The sequence below is a fragment of the Girardinichthys multiradiatus genome, chromosome 19 (assembly GCF_021462225.1).
Source record: "Girardinichthys multiradiatus isolate DD_20200921_A chromosome 19, DD_fGirMul_XY1, whole genome shotgun sequence".
NCBI lineage: Eukaryota > Metazoa > Chordata > Actinopteri > Cyprinodontiformes > Goodeidae > Girardinichthys > Girardinichthys multiradiatus.
In genome coordinates, this window is record NC_061811.1 from 34,086,527 (window position 1) to 34,107,789 (window position 21,263).

At 45.3% G+C, this 21,263-nt stretch overlaps 1 protein-coding gene across 6 annotated transcripts in view; it reads right to left on the reverse strand.

Annotated features, from left to right (window-relative positions):
• The window catches only part of atrn (attractin), a 184,306-nt gene that overhangs the window by 126,549 nt on the left and 36,494 nt on the right, over positions 1-21,263 (reverse strand). For all 6 annotated transcript variants that reach the window (XM_047346206.1, XM_047346205.1, XM_047346208.1 and 3 more), the window contains exons 8-13: positions 12,273-12,522; positions 10,656-10,839; positions 10,328-10,482; positions 7,222-7,306; positions 2,277-2,500; positions 486-607 (exon numbers count right to left, since the gene is read on the reverse strand). In XM_047346206.1, the coding sequence (XP_047202162.1) occupies positions 486-607; positions 2,277-2,500; positions 7,222-7,306; positions 10,328-10,482; positions 10,656-10,839; positions 12,273-12,522 (1,020 nt within the window). The remainder of the gene's footprint in view (positions 1-485; positions 608-2,276; positions 2,501-7,221; positions 7,307-10,327; positions 10,483-10,655; positions 10,840-12,272; positions 12,523-21,263) is intronic.

Consider the following 21,263-nt stretch of genomic DNA (forward strand, 5'->3'; position numbering starts at 1 on the left):
CTGCAAAGACTTAAGATGAGGGGGTTCACCTTCCAGCAGGAAAACTAACCCTAAACATACAACCAGAGATACTGACACATCAACTGATGTGTTAGAAGGGCCTAGTCAAAGTCCAGTTGAGAATCTGTAGCCATCTGTTAGGATTGATGGCTACAAATGCTACCCTTCCAATCTGGCTGAGCTGGGACTATTTTGCAAAGAAGGATATGTAAAAATGTCAATGATCAGATGTGTACAGCAGGCAGAGTCCTGCAGCTGTATTTATAATGAAGGGTGGTTTCATAAAGTACTGATTCAGGGGGGGTGATTACAAATGCATGCCACACATTTCCTATTTTGCTTGTTTGTATATTCCTTGGATGATTCTCTGACTGAAAAGATGTGGAAACCAGTTGGGTTAATAAGGCGGTTAGCGAACATCTATGCCATCCGCTGGCACAAAGGCAAAATGTGTGTGTGTGTGTGTGTGTGTGTGTGTGTCATACCGTGGGAGCGGTACAGTTATTTCCCACAGACATACATTGGCCCGAACACCACTGGCAGCCGTTTGTGTTGGCCGTGCAGCTGTAGCAGTCTGTATGCGGCTCACACCTTTCACTATCAGCATCTGAAACAGTTGGACAGACATCACTACTTTTGTTGCAGTGCAGATAAGTCAGACTTTATTTAAAGAGGGAGATGTAGAGAGAGAGAGAGAGGAATGGGTATAAAAGGTTATAAGACACAAAATATTTTACACAGAATTATCTACAACCCCTAACCCTACAGAGATTTAATTTATGATATGAATTTAAAGTAGAATTTCCCATCAAATGCAGTAAGATGTATTTAGTTCTTTCATCCTTTCACAGAACTTGGTGCAGCTTTGAACCACAGCACAGTCACAACCTCCTGAACCAGCTACAAACAACGCCTTGCAGCAGTGTTCATATCCCTTGAAGCTTTCCACATTTTGTAATCAGAAGTTTAAATTGTTTAGGTTTTACGTCACATAAAACAACATAGTGCAAAATTAAAGAAGGAAATATGACACACGGTTTTACACAGTTTTTTGCAAATGATCTGAAAAGTGTGGCGTGCATATATATTCAGCTTCCCTGAATCATTACTTTTCAGAATCCCATTTTGCTGCGGTTATAGCTGCAAGTCTTGTGGGGCTTGTCTCTACCAGCTTAACACATCTAGAAATTGATTTTTTTTAAACCATTTTATGCAAAACAGCTCAGTCATATTGGATGGGGACAATTTCTGGTCTTGCCACTGAATCTCTATGGCATTTTGGTCTGGACTTTGACTGGGCCATTCAAACACACCCATGCGGTTTGGTATAAACTGAGGAGTGTCTAGCTAAAAGCTGTGACAAGGGCAGAAGGCTTTAGATGGGTCCCTGGTCAAATACAGCTGGTTCAAATGGCTGAACGACTCCCTCAGCATGTCACCTGGCTCTGCAGAGAAATACTCCATTTTAAAGTGTGTCGAATCAGGGCAACATCTAAAATGTAGGACATCTCACCCTGAGGACTGACTTTGGACACCACTAATAAACACTTTCTTTGTAGCTCTGGCTGTATGTTTAGGGTTGTTTCCCTGCTGGTAGCTTAACCTCTGCTCCAGTCCCAAATCTTTTACTACCTATAGCAAGTTTTCTTCCAGGATCACTCCGTTTTTAACTCCACCCATCAGCTCATATACTCGGAATAAGCTTCCCTGTCCCGGCTGGAGAACAGCATACCCACGGCATGATGCTGCCACCACCATGTTTCATGGTATGGAGCTGCTGTCTGCCTCTGAAAGCGTTTTGCAACCTAATAAAGTTTGTCGCTGTAACATGACAAAGTGGGAAGAAATGTCAGAGCTATGATTACTTTTTGCAAAGCATTGTATGTGCAAATCAAAAGGTTCGATCTTTTGCCACTGCTGTCATCTAAAGCCTCCAGTACAGGTTGGGGATGCACATTTCCCTCTCAGGATCATCTCCTGTCCTATCTAGCATGAACAATAAAAACAAGAACACAGAAAACTAGGAAATTGATGTTTAAAGACATGGAAGCTTGAGAGCAACTACACATCAAGAGATTTGAACACTTTTGAAAGGCGCTGTAAATCTGGCTCAGCCTAAAAGGGACAATGAAACTACAGTTTCTTTAAACTGAATATGATTAGTCATGCCTAAAAGGCGCTAGGCAGGTAAAGATGACATCAGAGCAGGACGTATTTTAGATTTATCCAACAGGCTTGTGGTTCTGCAGCATTTTAATCTGCTTGGTGTCACCTACATGATCTCGTGTTACAGAACGCCGGAAGCTGCTGTGGATCGGGACCAGAACTGTTGCTCTCCCATGGCAGGCATGCTCCCAGGCTGCTGTTCCACATGCAGTGGATCCCAGGCCAGACCTGGCTGCAGGACGCCGGGCTGGAAAAGGCCGAGCAGCTGGGCGAGGTGTACATAAGCATGTCGCTCAGCAGCAGGCTGTTGAAACCTCCGAACACGTACATCACACTGTGAGACAAAAAAAAGGCCAAACAATGAGAGGATGGAAGCAATCAAGGAAGAGAGATTCTAACATGTTGGGCACAGTTCGAGCCAAAAAAGCTCCACCTTAGTGATCCTTCTCTTGTTCTGACTTCAACTTTCTCCTTATGAGTCCAATTAATAACCAAGTGCCCTCTACACGTGCAAACAGACCTGTCTGATGACCCCGCTGTGTGTCTGCGGATGCTGGGTTAATAAGACTGTTAGTGAACATCTCTGCCCTCTGGCCTTTATTCAGCTGCTGGGATTTCACTCTGTGAGAATCTGTGCGCTGGTGATTATCACCAGTAGGGTGCGAGGATAATTTGCTCATATTTAACCAACAATCCTGTTTGCTGTGGACTTCCTGCTGAGGGGGGCAGAATATGGTCATCTTGAAAATCTGCTAAATTAAAATCAGAACCAAAGTGGAATGGCAGTCCAGGGAAAAGATGTTTTAGGAGGATTATTGTTTTAAAAGACCATATAGAGAAAATTTTGAATTTGAAAAGGTGAGTCAAGTAAAATAACAAATACGCAGAGTGAATCATAAAATCTTTTATCTTCAGGGTTCCATGAATTTTATTTGTTAAAATTCCATTCGTTCTCGGTCCTTTTGAGCCCTTTTAAAAGTAAAAATACAAATGTAATCTTATTGTGGTTGGGATTTAAATATGGAAAGTACAAAAGAGCAGACTGAAGGAATAGACAGACAGAGAAGGATAGACAGATGGTTAGAAAGATGGACAAATGGATGGATAGGCAGATGGACGGACGGACAATTAGATGGACGGATGGAAGAACAGACGGTTAAGACAGATGGATCACATTTTCAGACTTCTCCAGACTTTTTTTTTTTTTTTAGACACCATAGGAAACCAGAACTTCTATGTGCACATTTATTAAACTTTGAATACAATTTTATTTATCTTTTCACTGAATAGTATTTTTGCACTCTCATATGTCTAACTGTGTAGCCAGTTTGAATATTGCTTACAGCATTTGTGCTGGCTGAATCTTTATCTAATCACAAGCTCCAGCCTGAGACATTTATTAAGAATGCGTAAGCTTCCCAAGCAACTGAGTGGCCGACACTGACCAAACGCTGAAATAAGCTAGAGGACAGGAAGTAAAGACCCTCTGGTTTGCCTGATTTGCAGTGAAAGAAACCAATGGTAAAGGTGGGCTTGAAAATTCGATAAGACGGACAACACATGGCCTAACAGGCAGTGTGTGGGGGTTACAATTATTTAAGCATTTTTACATCATGGAGAAGAGATGCTAAACTGTAGAGTAAACTTGATTTTACCTTTTATTCTTCAATATATTGCTAGTTGATAAAGTGTAATTATTAATCCAGAGAATAGAAAGAATTTGGCGTTTAGTTTAAGACATTTTTCAGGACAAAAAACAAAACACGGAATTATTCGTGTTTTATTTTAATTCGTTCTTTAAGTTTGTATTGAAACAGATACTATCTTACTAACTCGACTTTTAATTTGAAACCATTTTTCTAATTTTCTGTCCATGTTGCCCAGTTCTACTTATTTGCTCTCAGGTGCCTGAAAACAATTCTCTTTAGCTGGAGAAAAAATGTTTATAGTTTAAGGACACTTGCAGTACTTGAATTATTTTGCTTAAGTTACAAAGCAAAGGGCTGCACAGTGGCAAGAAGGTCCTGGGTTCGATTCCTGGCTAGGGGTCTTTCTGCATGGAGTTTGCATGTTCTCCCCGTGCATGCGTAGGTTCTCACCGGGGTACTCCGGCAGTCCAAAGACATGCCTGTTAGGTTAACTGGTCACTCTTAATTGCCCTTAGGTGTATGAATGAGTGTGTGCATGGTTGTTTGTGTGTTGCCCTGCGATGGACTGGCGATCTGTCCAGAGTGTACCCCGCCTCTCACCCATAGACTGCTGGAGAAAGGCACCAGCTCCCCCACGACCCACTATGAAATAAGCGGTAGAAAATGACCGAAGTTACAAAGCAGCAGTAAGCATGAGAAGCAGCCTTTGTTTCCCTGAGAGCATTGCAAATAGATGAACATATTTAAACACGTTAATGTTGGTACACATTAGTATTTGCCTGTTAGGTCTATTATTGTAGCAACAATGCTAACCGGGATTTAAAAAAGGGGATTTTCTTTATAGACATTGGCCTCAAGCAAGCAAACTCTGGACTAGAACTTTTTACATTTACTTTAGACATGCTGGTTATGTTGAAACAGTTATATAAAAATATACTGCAAAATGTCGTTGTGGATGCTTAATGGAAAATATGGTATTTTGTGTTCTTTGTATATTACAGGTTTACAGTGTTTTTACAAACAGAGGCAACAGTTCCACAGCCAGCACTTTTACCTTATATGTGTTTATCGATCTGCTAAACTGGGCAAGGACATGCAACCTTAGTTAAGTGTTATTATATGATTAGGAATAGTGGAATAAATTTGTATTTATGTTTTCTAATAGTTTTGTGGCACTAGTGACCTTTCTTCACAGTATTTCAGACAGAAAATGGGGCGAGAGGAGGAGGTAAGACAAGCAGCAAGAGTCCTGAGATCAGACCCGCGACAGCTGCATTGAGGCCTCTGTATATGGGGTGCATGCTCTACTGCTACACCACGCATAAATTCACATCATTATTCACATAATTAATCATTATTATTTGTTGGAAACTGTCCCACTTAAACATCAGACTGTTTTCCCTTTTACAGTTCTAACTTTCTGGTGACGTTCCTGCCTATATATTCCTTATGAATCTGCCTCCATCTTATGCTTTTTGTAGTGGTTTTATTTTTAACTATTCTCCCCACCATAAACTGTAAAGCTGTAGCTGTAAATTCTGTCTTCAGCTAGTTATTTCAAGAATGTGATCAGTTAAAATCTCTTATCACCTGAAGGTGCAGAAGCATTTGAAGGACTCACTCAAACACAGCTGGGGATTTGTGTTAATACTTGATGTATTCTCGGCAACAGGATGTATAATGTGGCTGGCAGTCTCTCACTCTGCTGGCAGAGCAGACAATACTTGATGACAATATGTCATTGTTTTTTGTCCCAGTACAATTCCCATCACTTTCCAGTCATATAACTTTTGAAACGGTACGGCTGGCGGGTTGTGCATGGCCTGGGGAGGTTGGTGTGCTCAGAAGCAGGTACCTGGATGGCGTAGACGCATGTTTGTTTTTTTTCCTTTTTTCTCTTGTGGATAGGCGGGCTGGGGCTGCTGGTGTTGGTCGGATCCGTGGTGTGTTGCTCTGCTCGCCGTTGCGTCCGGTGGGAGGGGGTCGAATGTGGAGTCGCCACCACATGGATTGACCGGACGGTGACGGTGGAACTGAGCTGGTTGGTGCTTCTCCCTTGGCTGACCTTGCAGTGGTGGTGATGTTGTGTGTTTGCAGGGGCATAGTGGGGCCCGTCTGCCCATCTTTTGCCAGTTACATCTTTACTTTTGAATATTTAACTTGGGTTTCTTTACTTTGCCCCCTTTCATTGATTAGTATTAGTCTTACAAACTGAAATTGAACCAGGTATATTAGCACATCCTGTAAACGGTTTGTTTATTTTGAATTTAAAACATATGCAATAAAAAAATGGAAAAGGCCCTCTACAATCATGCCCTAGCTCATCGGAGTGTTACATTGAATTTCTGCCGGCGGCTTCTTGGCGGGGCCTGAGCCTCATGGCTCTGCAGGAGGTGGTGTGCCCTTTGGTATCGGGTTCTCTCTGTCCATGGCTGGATCTGCTCTGGCATAGCCAGCTGCCAGTGGGGGCTGTGGGCTCATTGCTGCAGCTCCCTGGGGCTTTTGCACTGTGGCTGCTGGGTGGTCCCCCTAAGGCTCTCCTCTAAATACATCTTGTATTAATTAGTACCGTGTCCAAAGCACGAAGAATAACGTCCGTCTTATCTGACTTTTTGTTCCTACTTTGGTGTCCAAGTGTAGTCATGCGCCTGCAAATCTTCAATACTCCACGAGTCATTTTCAAACTCTTTCGTCTTTTGATTTACACTCTTACTTTGTTTTTCCTCTGCGTCTTCTTCGTCTACTCAAATGCACTGCACCTACATAACATTATCTCTTCCTTCTTTTGGTATGGGGGCCTGGCAAGCATTCACACTGCAAGCGAACCGTTCCAGGGTCTGGATAAACTGTGGCGAGACTAGCAGTTACAACCGTGCCAGGGTACCGTTCACTGGTCTGGTTTCAGGGTCCAGGATGGATTCACACCAGCGTGATCCATGGTACAAAGAGTTCCAACGGTTTGGTGTGAAAGCACTGAAACAGTCATTAATAAAAAACACTCTCTATTGTGTGACACAATTATCCACTGCTTCAGAAAGTTACAAGACAATTACAAAAGCCATGGCTCAATTTTTGGCAATTGTGCATTCCAGCCAAAACTGCTGCTTCATTGGGGGTCATTAGCACAGGGGGAAATATTGTCACATGATTGCACTCTTCTCACAAATCTAATTATGTAAAAAGATTGGTCTTTGTTGGTATAAACCAGACATGTTTTCTGTTTGTTAAGGGCTACAAAGAGCCAGTCTTTCATCATCTTTGATTGAGTTACTGCTTGGAATTTATGTAATATTGTTTCATTATTTCAACAATGAACAAAAATAATCATGCCTATTATTTTTGCCATAATCGAGCAGCCATAATTCCTCCCCAAGAAACGCTTTTAAGTAAATTTCGAGTTTTTTACCTGTCGCTGAAGACCGCAGTGTGTCCGAAGCGGTTCACATCATGGTGGAGGTCTGGTCGAGGCAGTACTGTCCACTCATCGCATGCTGAAACACGAAGATGAAAGAGAGGTCAGACCGATGGCCTGCTTTCACCATTCAATCACACACATTTTCTGCAGTGGCAAAATCTGAACACGTCTCGGGTGGTTAGAGAGACCTTTAACAAGTCTTCTCCTGGAGTCAATCAAACAATCGTCAAGAAACTGAGAGGGTAACTACAGAACAATGTTAACAGTGGGAAAAGATCATCTGCAGAAAGTGGGAAAAAGACAGACTTTTTCAAACAATGATCGCAACACGTGTTCAAGTCATTAAAAGAGCTAAAACTCAGATTTTAGCAAATATCATTTTCATTCTGTGGGCATGAAACATAAAAAGACATGTGATAACGAGGAGAAGTCTATGAGGTAAAAGTGGGTTAAACGTGTTTAGGTACACCCACATCAGCTTATTCTCCTTATATAAGCTCACCTGCTCCAGGTTTAATTGCAGGTCTCACACTAAAAACAGCCCAAGTTAAAATAATCAGAAACAGTACAAAGTGGTGCTGAAGCCCATCTCCCGCAGTCACTGGGTAAGAGGTGAGTTACACCCTGGACAGGTCGCCAGTCCATCACAGGGCAACACAGAGACACACAGGACAAACAACAATGAACACAGACTCACCAAGGGGAAATTTAGAGAGACCAGTAAGCCTAACTGTCATGTTTTTGGGCTGTGGGAGGAAGCCGGAGTACCCAGAGAGAACATGGTTGACGGCCATGTCTTGGTAGGCCATACTCTTTCCAGTTTCGAATGATAGAAAGACATATCACATAGCACTGCTGAATCTAACATAATTCTGCTTTAAACCTTACAGTTTTAACGCCGACATGCCAGTCGTGTTCCTTGATATTCATGATGCTCTTTGCTCACTGATGCTCTAACAAACCTCTGAGGTCTTCGTAGTACAGCTGTATCCACACAAAAATAAAACAATAAACACGTGAACTTCATTTAGGTGTATCAGAGTAAAGGGTGCTAAATACAAAAACCCTGGGTCTTTAACAGATCTTTATTTGAAAAAAACAAGGCCACATCCCATTTATAAGGATGTGTATTTTGTGTTGGTCTATCACCTAAATTCTTTATAAAATACATTTGAGTTTGTGGTCATAATGAAACAGAAGTTCAAGGAGTGTAGATACTTTCCCAGAACAATGTAAACAGAGTCTGGTCATTAATTATTCCATGAAGAGTCTCGTCTCTGGTTCCGTATTAGCCTAGAACCTCTGACACAGCAAGGCCTCTCTGGGCTCCCTGGGGCATGCAGTCAATTCTTTCAGCTGGTTTGGGGTTTAACTGGCTGCGGTTTTACAGATTAAAAACATTTGGTGACAGCAAAAGTCGTTCAAAAACATCTTAACCTGAAAAGGTTCTGCATCACATGTTTAGCCTGCAAAAAATAAAAACTGAACAAGCGCACAGATTCCATTTTGTCGGGTACTAAACAACCCAATGTATGTACAGCACTAAGAACAACACCAGAACGCTCCCTGCATGTCATATATATCACACTCTCTTAGTACAATAGAGAGCAAGTCATCTTGGTCTCCAAGAGGAGAGAGCACCACATTCATGCAGAGTCAGTGCCATCTGCTGTCACAACACGGTGTTGCAAGTGGGGCAGTGCAACGTCCCTTCAGAGCAGGGATTCACTACAACAACACCAGATAGTGTCAGGACACCGGGCAGCCTGTAAATTCTAGCCGTTAATTGAGTTCAGCTTGTTAAGAGGGGGGAATTAGCTCTCTAGGCGTGGCCCATCTCAAATGTAATTACTCAACAATTACCAAAGGTGCTGCTGCCAACAACTATGCAGCTGGCTGAGGTGGGGTGAATTATATAGTCAGCTTATATTCACATCTTGTAAAAACCAGAGACAGGGTGGAAGGTGGAGGGGAGAAGTTACGGGTCAGGGAAATTATTAAACTCATTACAGCAGTCAGCATTTTGTAACATAATTGTGCCACAGAGACACTGATTAAATGATTCTTCGGCAGATAGTAAAGTAGAAGTCAACGAAACCTGTTCCTCGGGAGGTTTTAGTGCCATCCTGATAAGCTGGTCAGAGATTCAAAATGTGCTGGTTGTCCGTCAACTTTCTAATGACACAGAAAAAGCCCCAACTTCCTGAGGCCATCCTGCAGCCTCTGGGGAAATCTCCCCCAACATCCCAGGAGACTGAGTCTTCAATTAACGAGCCATTTGTGACAGCACGGCCGAACGAGGCCAACTCCATCTATAACAATGTTTATAGACTGATAAAATAATAAGATTCTCAGGATGGTTTCTTCCTCTAACCTCCATCAGGCAACACAAGTACCTAATATAGATTTAAATATATTAACTAAATAAAGGCATGAGGGTTATTTTTAACAATACTATATAATCGTATTTCTTATCTAGACATCACTCAGTTGTTTGGAGTATCTCATAGAAGTGAGAACACCCCCTACATTTTTGTAGGATCTGTAATCTGTAATCTGTGCACCAAATTCTTTACTTAATCGTAGTTGCATCTTTGATTTATGAAATCATTTGATTAAACGTTTAAACGTTGATGAAAAGTACTAATCTTTGAGTGCAATAACTCTTGATCATTGTGGTAAACAAATACAGTAATGGAAATTTTTCTTTTCACATCCCTGTAGTTTTGTGTGTGTTTGTGTGCGTGGGTGAAAATGTCGCTTCTTCCTGGCATAAAAAGTACTTGATAAATGTATTTGAAATTAGCTTTGAAACAGTAGAAACCAAGGCAGAAATTTCACTTTCATCCCAAATTTGTTCTGGGATTATTGTAAAGAACATCAGGTACGTTTAATAAAAGGTAATCAAACAAACATTTAGTTTATCTGAAAGGCCTAGTTGAGAGTCAGCTGCATGACAGATATAGGTTGTAACATTTAATGTCACATTTTTCTAGGAAACCCTCATGATATAAACAGAAAGATGACAAACAATTACTAGTGCTGATATTGGAAATGCTGTGACAAAGGTGTACCATTCTGTGTGGGTGTTACTTACCCAAGCTGTAGGCCAGGAAATCAGAGGAGAAGCACTTGGCACCGTGGCTCATAGATGTGTCGTTGTGCGTGTTTCCTCCAAACACGAGCAAGGTGCCACTCACTATCACCGCTGTGTGAAGGTAACGGAAGAAGCCACTGTCTCTCAGAATTGTCCTGCACAGCCACGTGGAAACAGCGGTTAAACCTCTGCTCTCACACAGGATGTGGGGCTGATAAATGCTACTTTGGATTTCATTTGCAAACGTATTTAAACAGCCATTTGTCCCACTATTCTTTTTACAAATATACTTGTTCACATTTTACAAAAGCACTTCAATAAATCTCACCATTTCCTTTTGTCCACGTCAAACTTGTACAAGTCTCCTGCCAACCCGTACTTGTTGGCACTGAAGGCCTTGTAGCCCCCGTGGATGTAGATGGCTCTGGTGTTGGGGTCAAAAACACTGCTGTGGCCGTAGCCGCCTTGAACCAACGCTCCATCTGTACTCACAACGCTCCATGTGTTTTTAACTAGAAGGCCAGAGAACACATTCGGTGAGAAACTAAAGAAAACCAGCCTTATGCTGTTGAAATGTAATGAGATGAGATGAGAAAAAAGCCAAGACAGTAGACGTGCAAGTATTTCTGGTGTAGATAGAAGCCTGTCTCAGGGCTGTGGTGAAGATAACTGTGAGATTCAGCTTAGTTTACACAGTGTTTCATTAGTCAGACTCAAAGAGACTCAGAAGAGGATTGAAGTTATTCATTCCACTATGGCAAAATCAAACAGCATTTGGTTACTGATTGCCAAGGTAACAAAATCCAAATTACTTTCACTTCTGAAAATAAGTGAGCGCTTTATTGGCAATCAGCTGAGATAAGCTCTTATGGTGCGTTCACACCGAACGCAGATTCTGCGATAGGAGCGGCCGATTTACATGTTATCCCTACGTAGAGGCGCGTTCAGGAGCGGAGCAGCGCGAGGCGGTACGAAGGAGACAAAGGACGCGGTGCGGAAGGCTTGCCGAGTGAAGCGGGAGCGGAGCGAGAGCGATGGACGAGTTGAAAAATCTGAACTTTTTCCTAAATTCGCATCGCGTCAACCAATCAGGGACTGGATGTGGCTGTGACGTAGAGTGAAGGACCGCAGCGGAGAAGAAGCGGTTGTCGGTGAAGATGGAGGACCAGATCATAGTGGCGGTGTGCTGCAAGCCAGAGTTGTATGATTCAACTAATTACTTTTACCAAGACAAGTAGAGAAAGGACCTGGCCTGGTTATGTTTAGGCACAAATATCTTATATTTAGGAGATGTGGACATTAAAAACCGGCTGTTTTTTTATTGAGGTGAGATTTATTTACTCACCGATGACAGATGGACAGGCGTTCAACAGTGGAGATACAGCGCCGGTAGTTGGTGTCCCGGAGGCCGATTCGTCTCCCAACGCGGGACAGCAGATCTTCGAACTGGGTCCTTGATAGACGGAAGTACCGCTGAAATCGACCGTCATCCAGACAGCTCTTGGAGTAGGTGGTGGTACTCTCCGAACTGTTCCCGTCCCTGAAGAATCTGGTGAACCCAGGGACGTCGACGTTGGCGGCGTTTTTCGCCTCTCCACAGGTAAAACACCGTAATTAGGTTCGTGAAATCCATGTCCGCCATGTTCAGTTGATACCAGCAAGCAGCAGATAGAAGCTCCTCCTATTTGACGACGCGGTGAAGCATTGCCGTTTGTTGCCATTTGGCAACGCGGAGTTCACGCGGAGTGTGAAGCGGGCAAAAGCACACAAATGACGCGAAATATTCGCAGAATCCGCGTTCGGTGTGAACACACCATTAGGCTACATCAACATCTCTTACTGAGGTCAAGCAACAGACTGGATGAACCCATCCTCTGTAGTACTACTTGGTAATAAATTGGTGATAAGCTGATAACACTTATCATTAACAGCCGGATCAGCTCACCAATATTGTATTCCTGCACCTGGCTGATGTAACCGTAAAGAGGACAGTGTCCAAATAAGACGAGCATGACAGGACTGTCCCACTCTTGGATGGGAGGCACTATGTGGGCTGAATGTCCCACCACAGCATACTGGTCCTTGGATCGGGGGCTAAGAAGGACCCACGTTTGGTTCTGGATGTGGAAAACCCATAGCTGGCTGGACACATTTCCAGTTGAATCAATCTTTCCTCCATACATGTAGATCTTCCCCTGAAAGAGAGAAGAAAATGTGAGCTTAATCCAGATGAACACATGAATCTATTACAAGAAAAGCACAGTCTAAGAATGTATGTTATAAGGTACAATATAATGACCGTGTAATGAATCCACATACAATGATCTATTAAATAAATGAACCTTTCAATTATATTCTAATTTGCTGAGATGAGCCTAAACTCAGTGTGCTTCAGCACCACAGTGTGGTAAGTAAATGAAAGGAAGCATTGAACAGGAAGTGCTTTTATTTGTTCATTTTCAGCCAGGAGTGTGCTCGTAATGTCGCAGCTAGCTTACCAGCAAAACAATGTCGGAGTTTTTTGTTCTGAGATGGAAAGACATCCCATGTGGTGATTATTGAGATACTACAGCTAACATGACCAGACTGTTATGAGCCATTAATAGGCCATAATACACCACCATTGCTGGCACAGCCTTTCTCAGTAAAACATGCGCAGCAACAGCAACATTTTCCTGTTTGGTAAAACAGTAGACAAGATAACAGTATATGTGTTCATATCCTTTATGGAGGTGTGTACCTGTGATTCAGTCGTGTAATTATTTTATTATAATGCCGTATATTTAATGTTCAACTGCATGCTTCCAGTTGCCTGTCAATTTGATATTGATACAAGTAAATGTTACTACTGAGGGACAAAGGATTATTCGAATTACTTTTGTATATAAAGCATTATATTTTCTCAATAATGGACGGAAACAATTAAAAGGCATAAAAATATATACATAATCTTTTTAAACTTTTTAATGTACTTATTTAATTTTGTGGGTTAGAACGAATTGAAACCCCTGGCATTTTGTGTTTATGTTGTTGAAGTGTTTATTTCCTTCAGAATCCTTTCTGTGTTCTTGTCAACTTGATTTGGGCCATTTTGTTGTTCTTAATAAAGTTTTAAAATCACCTGCAGCCCCAGTTGGGCTTCTGTTGAACATGCTGGCCTGGAAGAAATAGCTTTAGGCAGGTTGTGAAAATTTGGGCTGCTCTTCACATTTGTTTTTTTTTGGTTTTTTTTAGAAAGTATTCATAGAAAACTTTAGGTTAAGGATTTAACCCCGGTTCTCTGAAACATGAGTGAGGTATCTCACTATGAGACACGCCTCCAGCGCCTGTCCCCCAGAAGCTCTATTACATTACGCCAGTCTTGACTGGCAGGCGGAAGTGACGTCCGCTCCCATGGGAGGGACTTCCTCCCAGTATAAAAGTCGACGTCACGTAGGTGATCTTCAGTTTAATAAGCACACCTCTTCCTCGCTCCCTGCAAGGAGGGTGATCTGGTGAGATACCTCAGTCATGTTTCAGAGAACCGGGGTTAAATCCTTAACCTAAAGTTCTCTTTCAACATTCGTTTCGGTATCTCACTATGGGATATTTCTGCTCCCGTATTGTCAGATAAGCTCACTCGAAGACCAACAGATGCATCTTGCATTCATGGCAATGTGGAACCCACACCCAGAACCGTGTGAGCCAGTGTGGGCCTGGTGACATCCAGTTTATAGAACCTAGTGAAGGTGTGAGGGGTCGCCCAGTTGGCAGCCTCACATATTTCCTCCACAGGTATGCCCTGGAACAATGTCCAGGATGAGGCCACACCACGAGTGGAATGAGCCCACAGACCTGCAGGGGGTGCAAGGCCTCTGCTCTCATAAGCCATAATAATAGCCCCCACTACCCAATGCGAAAGACGTCGCTGTGTGAGACGCTTTCCTTTATAGGTCCTTCTCAAAATATTAGCATATTGTGATAAAGTTCATTATGTTCCATAATGTAATGATGAAAATTTAACATTCATATATTTTAGATTCATTGCACACTAACTGAAATATTTCAGGTCTTTTATTGTCTTAATACGGATGATTTTGGCATACAGCTCATGAAAACCCAAAATTCCTATCTCACAAAATTAGCATATTTCCTCCGACCAATAAAAGAAACGTGTTTTTAATACAAAAAACGTCAACCTTCAAATAATCATGTACAGTTATGCACTCAATACTTGGTCGGGAATCCTTTTGCAGAAATGACTGCTTCAATGCGGCGTGGCATGGAGGCAATCAGCCTGTGGCACTGCTGAGGTCTTATGGAGGCCCAGGATGCTTCGATAGCGGCCTTTAGTTCATCCAGAGTGTTGGGTCTTGAGTCTCTCAACGTTCTCTTCACAATATCCCACAGATTCTCTATGGGGTTCAGGTCAGGAGAGTTGGCAGGCCAATTGAGCACAGTGATATCATGGTCAGTAAACCATTTACCAGTGGTTTTGGCACTGTGAGCAGGTGCCAGGTCGTGCTGAAAAATGAAATCTTCATCTCCATAAAGCTTTTCAGCAGATGGAAGCATGAAGTGCTCCAAAATCTCCTGATAGCTAGCTGCATTGACCCTGCCCTTGATAAAACACAGTGGACCAACACCAGCAGCTGACACGGCACCCCAGACCATCACTGACTGTGGGTACTTGACACTGGACTTCTGGCATTTTGGCATTTCCTTCTCCCCAGTCTTCCTCCAGACTCTGGCACCTTGATTTTCGAATGACATGCAGAATTTGCTTTCATTCGAAAAAAATACTTTGGACCACTGAGCAACAGTCCAGTGCTGCTTCTCTGTAGCCCAGGTCTGGGGAATGCGGCACCTGTAGCCCATTTCCTGCACACGCCTGTGCACGGTGGCTCTGGATGTTTCTACTCCAGACTCAGTCCACTGCTTCCGCAGGTCCCCCAAGGTCTGGAATCGGCCCTTCTCCACAATCTTCCTCAGGGTCCGGTCACCTCTTATTGTTGTGCAGCGTTTTCTGCCACACTTTTTCCTTCCCACAGACTTCCCACTGAGGTGCCTTGATACAGCACTCTGGGAACAGCCTATTCATTCAGAAATTTCTTTCTGTGTCTTACCCTCTTGCTTGAGGGTGTCAATAGTGGCCTTCTGGACAGCAGTCAGGTCGGCAGTCTTACCCATGATTGGGGTTTTGAGTGATGAACCAGGCTGGGAGTTTTAAAGGCCTCAGGAATCTTTTGCAGGTGTTTAGAGTTAACTCGTTGATTCAGATGATTAGGTTCATAGCTCGTTTAGAGACCCTTTTAATGATATGCTAATTTTGTGAGATAGGAATTTTGGGTTTTCATGAGCTGTATGCCAAAATCATCCGTATTAAGACAATAAAAGACCTGAAATATTTCAGTTAGTGTGCAATGAATCTAAAATATATGAATGTTAAATTTTCATCATGACATTATGGAAAATAATGAACTTTATCACAATATGCTAATATTTTGAGAAGGACCTGTATGTGATGAAGCCCACGACACAAACAGCTGCTCTGATTTACGAAAATCTGCTGTTTTTTTCACATATAACCGCAGAGCTCGTACTGGGCAGAGCGTATGCAGTCGTTCATGCTCCTGAGAGGAGAATGGTGGTGGGTAGAAAGCCATTAATTCAAGGGCACGGCATGGCAGAGCCGTAGCAACCTTAGGTATAAAGGCGCTTGAATGCCACTCACACGCTTAGCAGAGACCAGAGCAATCAATAAGGCAATTTTAAAGGAAAGCACTTTGAGCTCAACCTGCTGCAACGGTTCGAACGGTGCACGTGACAACGCATCGAGTACCATAGGCAAATCCCAAGAAGGAGTGAGGCTCCTCGACACTGGACGGAGCCGTCGTGCACCTTTCATGAATTGACACACCAGGGGGTGCTGCCCCACTGTTTTGTCACCAAAGCCAACGTGACAGGCTGAAATAGCAGCCAGGTACACCTTCACAGTGGAAAAAGCCAAGCCTTTATCAAACAGTGCCTGCAGAAAAGTTAAAACGTCCGACACAGGGCTTTGCGTTATGCTCACCATAGGTTTTGCGCACCAACCCAGGAATGCCTGCCATTTACCCTCATACACGTTACGCGTGGAAACGGCCCTTGCATTTTGAATTGTGTCAAGAACGTTCTGGGGAAGCCCACTGGCAGCCAGATTTAACCCCTCACAGGCCAGGCCCATAGGGCCATGCGCTCTGGATGCGGATGAAATATTTCTCTATTTCTCCGCGTGCCTGCGTCAGGTGATCTCTGCGGAGGGGAAGCTGCCATGGCTCGCCATGTAGCATCTGAAAAATCTCCACTAGCCAATGTTTCCCTGGCCAGCGGGGAGCTATCAGAATGAGTGAGTGTTTTCCCTCTCGCACCCTGGCGAGAGTAGGAATGATCAGTTCCAGCGGGGGAAAGGCGTACAGTAGGACCGGCGGCCATTTGTGCGCTAGAGCATCCAGTCCAAGCGGAGCTTGTTGCTCTGTCAGTGAGAAAAACATCGGACACTGAGCATTTTCCCCTGATGCGAAGAGGTCGACCCACGCTCGGCCGTACCTCTTCCATATCTGGGACATCACCTCGCTGTGGAGTTTCCACTCTTTGTAGCGGGGATTGCCCCTTGACAGCAGATCCGCGCCTCTGTTCATTACCCCTGGCACATGAGTCGCTCTTAGCGACAGCAAGTGTGAGCTGGTCCAGATTATCAGTGTGTATGCCAGCTCGTGTAAATGACGTGAGCGTAGACCCCCGTGTCTGTTGATGTTAGCAACCACTGTCGTGTTGTCTGTTCTGACCAAAACATGGTGCCCTTTGATAAATGGCAGAAAGTGTCTCAGTGCCAGCATCACGGCCAGGAGTTCCAGACAATTTATGTGAGCTGTCTGTGTTTGTGGACTCCAAACGCCGTTTACCATCATCCCCTCGTGAGTGGCTCCCCAGCCTGTCCACGAGGCGTCTTTGGTAATTACCTTCATCGTCAGGATGGTTCCCATGGTAACGCCAGTGTTGAGAAAACCGGGGCGCTTCCATGGGCTCAGCGCGCGTGCACATATGAGAGAAACCAGGACGCTGCGGTGAGCATGGCGTGCGGGGCTCAAGCTGAGTGACGCCACCCACCTTTGAAACGGGCGCATGTGTAGACGGCCGAATGTGATGACCGCCAGCGCAGACGCCATCAGACCGAGCAGTCTGAGGCATAACCTGAATTTCACCTGTGTGCCTCTGCGAAAGAGTGCCAGACAAGCCTGAAAGGCTTTTACTCGGTCCGCTGAGAGGCGCGCTCTGAACTCGACTGAATTCAGGGACAGGCCAATGAAGGTGATTGTTTGTACTGGGGTTAAAATGCTCTTTTCCCGGTTTATTGTGAATCCCAGAGCTGTCAGATGTAAAGTAATCATCTCGGCATGCGTCCTGAGCTCCTCTAAAGACTGAGCTGCAATCAGCCAATCGTCTATATACGTCACCAGATGCATCCCCCTTTCCCTCAGAGGCGCGATGGCTGCCTCGGTGCATTTCACGAACACACGTGGGCTCAGTGAGGGGCCAAAAGGAAGTACCAGGTACTCGTATATCTTTCCCTGAAACGCAAATCTGAGGTATTTTTTGTGAGGGGGGTATATAGGGATATGGAAATATGCGTCTTTCAAGTCTATGGAGACAAACCAGTCTCCTTGACGCACAAACTTTATCAGAGCTGCGTGTGTTAGCATCCTGAACGAATACCGTCTCAGATGTGCGTTCAGAGCCCGCAGATCCAATATCGGTCGTAGACCCCCGCCCCTTTTGGTCACGAGAAAGTTTCTGGAGTAAAACCCATCTCTGCTTTGCTCCTGCAGTACCAGCCAAACAGCTCTTTTGTGCTGCAGGGAAATGATTTCCTCTTGCAGGACGCGAGCGGACTTTTCCTGGGCGTATGACTGTACTATGCCCTTGAAACGGGGTGGGGCTGTCACAAATTGGAGCCTGTATCCCTTGGATACAGTCTTTATCACCCAATCTGACGCTCCACACGCTCACCACAGCTGAGTATTGTTTGCCAGTGGACCTAAAGGTGCTTCCGTGTAAAAACTGCGCAACACCGGCTGAGGGATCTGCTGTTCCGCTACAACTGCTAGCTGCGCTCCACCCAGGTCTGCTTCTTCCACAGAAAAAGTAGCCTGCTGTGTTAGAGGTAGGGTGAGAGCTCCCCCTTGAGGCCTCATGTGCAGCTGTGGCAAGGGTGGAGCGGGAGCTCCAGCCTGCCGCTGTGCCAAAGCTGGAGCGAGAGCTCCCCCTTGTGGCCTCATGTGCAGCTGCACGGCCACGTCCTGTCCGTGTGTTATTTTTAACATATTTGTTATGTTTTTTTTTTGTTGTGGCTGCGCCCTCGGCTCCAGGCCTGGATGCGTGCCAGAAAACAACTTTATTGAACATGTTGTGAAGGGGAGGGTCGTGTTTTTAGACACTGGCATGTGTTTGTGCACTGGTGTGTGCTTTCTGGCCACAGCTGCGGCTCCACTGAGCTCTCGGTGGCTTTGATCTTCCTCCGCTTCGGTCGGCTCTGAACGATGAGCTCCAACGTCGGCTCTGCAGGCCATTTGAGTTGCCTTGAACGTGGCGTTCTGAACTCGAACTGGGACAGGATGTGTCCTGGTAGGGGGGGTGCAGGTGTCTGGCACATCCTGCTCTCCCACCCCGAAGACGGCTCCCTAGGTAGCGCGCCTCTTTTTCTTTGCGCTCACAGTAGCGGAAGGGGTCGCTTGGTTTCCCGATGTCGTCGGGGGAGCGAATGGCTTTCTTCCCCAAGCACCTTTGAGCTCGGTTTGTTTCCCACGGTCCGCTGACTGCAGCTGAGGCTGGCGTTTGGGGATGCGGTTGGCCGGTCGAGCCGCCGCTTGAGCGAACGGCACACGGGGTGCTGGAGGGGGAGGAAGCTGCACTTTCCTGGGTAGACACAGCTTTAACGCTTCACCTTCCCTCTTCTTTTCCTCACAGCGTTTTTGCATGGCTGCCACAGTGGGGCTGAATAAGCTCTTCGGGTCCACGGGGTTGTCGAGGAGCTGGTTCTTCTCTCTTTGAGACAGGCTAGACAGGTTCAGCCATCTAGCTCTCTCCTGAGTGACCATCAGGGCCATGGCTCTCCCGGATGCTTGGACAGCGCTTCTGTGGAGACGCAGGCATAGGTCTGTCACCACGCACAACTCGTCCCACAAATCGGCCATCGGTGTGCCAGTCATCTGCTCCTGTAATTCAGCTTGGTAAGCGAGGAGAAGAGATGAAGCGTTTAAGGCTTTAACAGATGCAGCCACCGCCTTGTAGCTTTTCTCATTCAGAGCGGACTGAAAAGAATCAGCTTTGAAGGGAAGGGTGGGTCCTGCCGCTGTCATGGCTGACTTTTGCGATGGGTGCAGGTGAGATGCCAGCATAGGTTCTACGGGAGGCAGATGTGAAAAACCGCCGGCCTCCATGCCCGTCCAGTCCAGCGCCGACCCTCCCAGGGCGGGGTTCTTGGCGGTGAGAGGATTGCTCCAGGACCGGGTTGCTTCCTCGAGGCACTCGGGAAAGACCGGCAACAGCTGTCTGCTGGAAGATTTGGCTCTCGGAAGCCGCTTCCCCTCATATCGAGATGTGGTAGTTTCGGTGAGGGTTTCCGGCCACTCGATGCCCAGCTTCTTTGCCGCCCTTCTGCAGACATCATACAGGTCCGTTGCAGTCGGGTTTGGGGAACCGCAGCGACTGGTGTCATCCATCACCGAGGGCTTTGCAACCGACTGGATGGCATAAGGCCCGCAGTCCAGCTCATCGTCGTCAGACCCGAGACTGATGGACTCCACTTCAGATTCGGATTCAGCGTTAGCAAAAGTGCTGAAACCTGGAAGTGCGGCCTCGTCTTCCTCTGGGTCAGTCAGTGGCGCGACAGCGTCAAGCTGATCACCCCAACTGGCTCCGGCCAAAGTGGGCTCTCTCTCATCAGTACCAGGATGCTCCGGTGGCGGGGGATTGGCTACCCCCATCATAGGATCAACCTCCGACAGGCTAGCTTGGCGTGCTAGCCTGCGCCGACGAGACTTAAGGGAGAGCCGTGCACAGTGCTGGCAGCTCGCCGGTGACGCCAACGCATCCTGGGCATGTTGCAGCCCCAGACACGAAGCGCAGACAGAGTGGGTATCTGTCCCAGCTATGAGATTGCCACATGTGCAGGTTCTAGATGGTAGTTTGACTCTGTTCATGATGAGAACGAGTACAAGTTACACAACTTCGTAAGCTCCGTTAAGGTTGCAGCTAGTTTGGTGACCAGTTGCCGCGCTGCTGTTTGGCGACAGACCAGCGTTGAAAAAGACTCAGAACAGTCGAGCACAGTTATTGAGAAGCGTGCGGCGACCGAGTTGTTAGCTCGCTCTGTGAACAGTTAAGCTAGCTCAAGTTACTGTAATGACCGTCTGAGAGGTGTTTCTGGGAGCGAGAAGAGGTGTTAGACTGAAGATCACCTACGTGACGTCGACTTTTATACTGGGAGGAAGTCCCTCCCATGGGAGCGGACGTCACTTCCGCCTACCAGTCAAGACTGGCTTAATGTAATAGAGCTTCTGGGGGACAGGCGCTGGAGGCGTGTCCCATAGTGAGATACCAAAACGAATGTTGAAAGAGAACATTCTATCACAATCATCATTATCTGGCAGAAAATGAAAAACTTACATATTTCAATAAAATGTTGCGTCCTTCCAGTCACATCATTCATTTATTTATTTTTGAAATGCAGAGGATCTATCAAATACATTAAAAGTTGTGGTTGTTCTGAGACAACTAAGAGATACAATTTTCTTGCAATGCACGGTACAAAGACAAATTAAAGGATCCAATTTATCGAGAACAAATACTGCAGCTAAATGTGCTTCCTCCAAACCAGTGAACAGACCGTCTTGTCCTGTAAATCAACCTCTCTCTG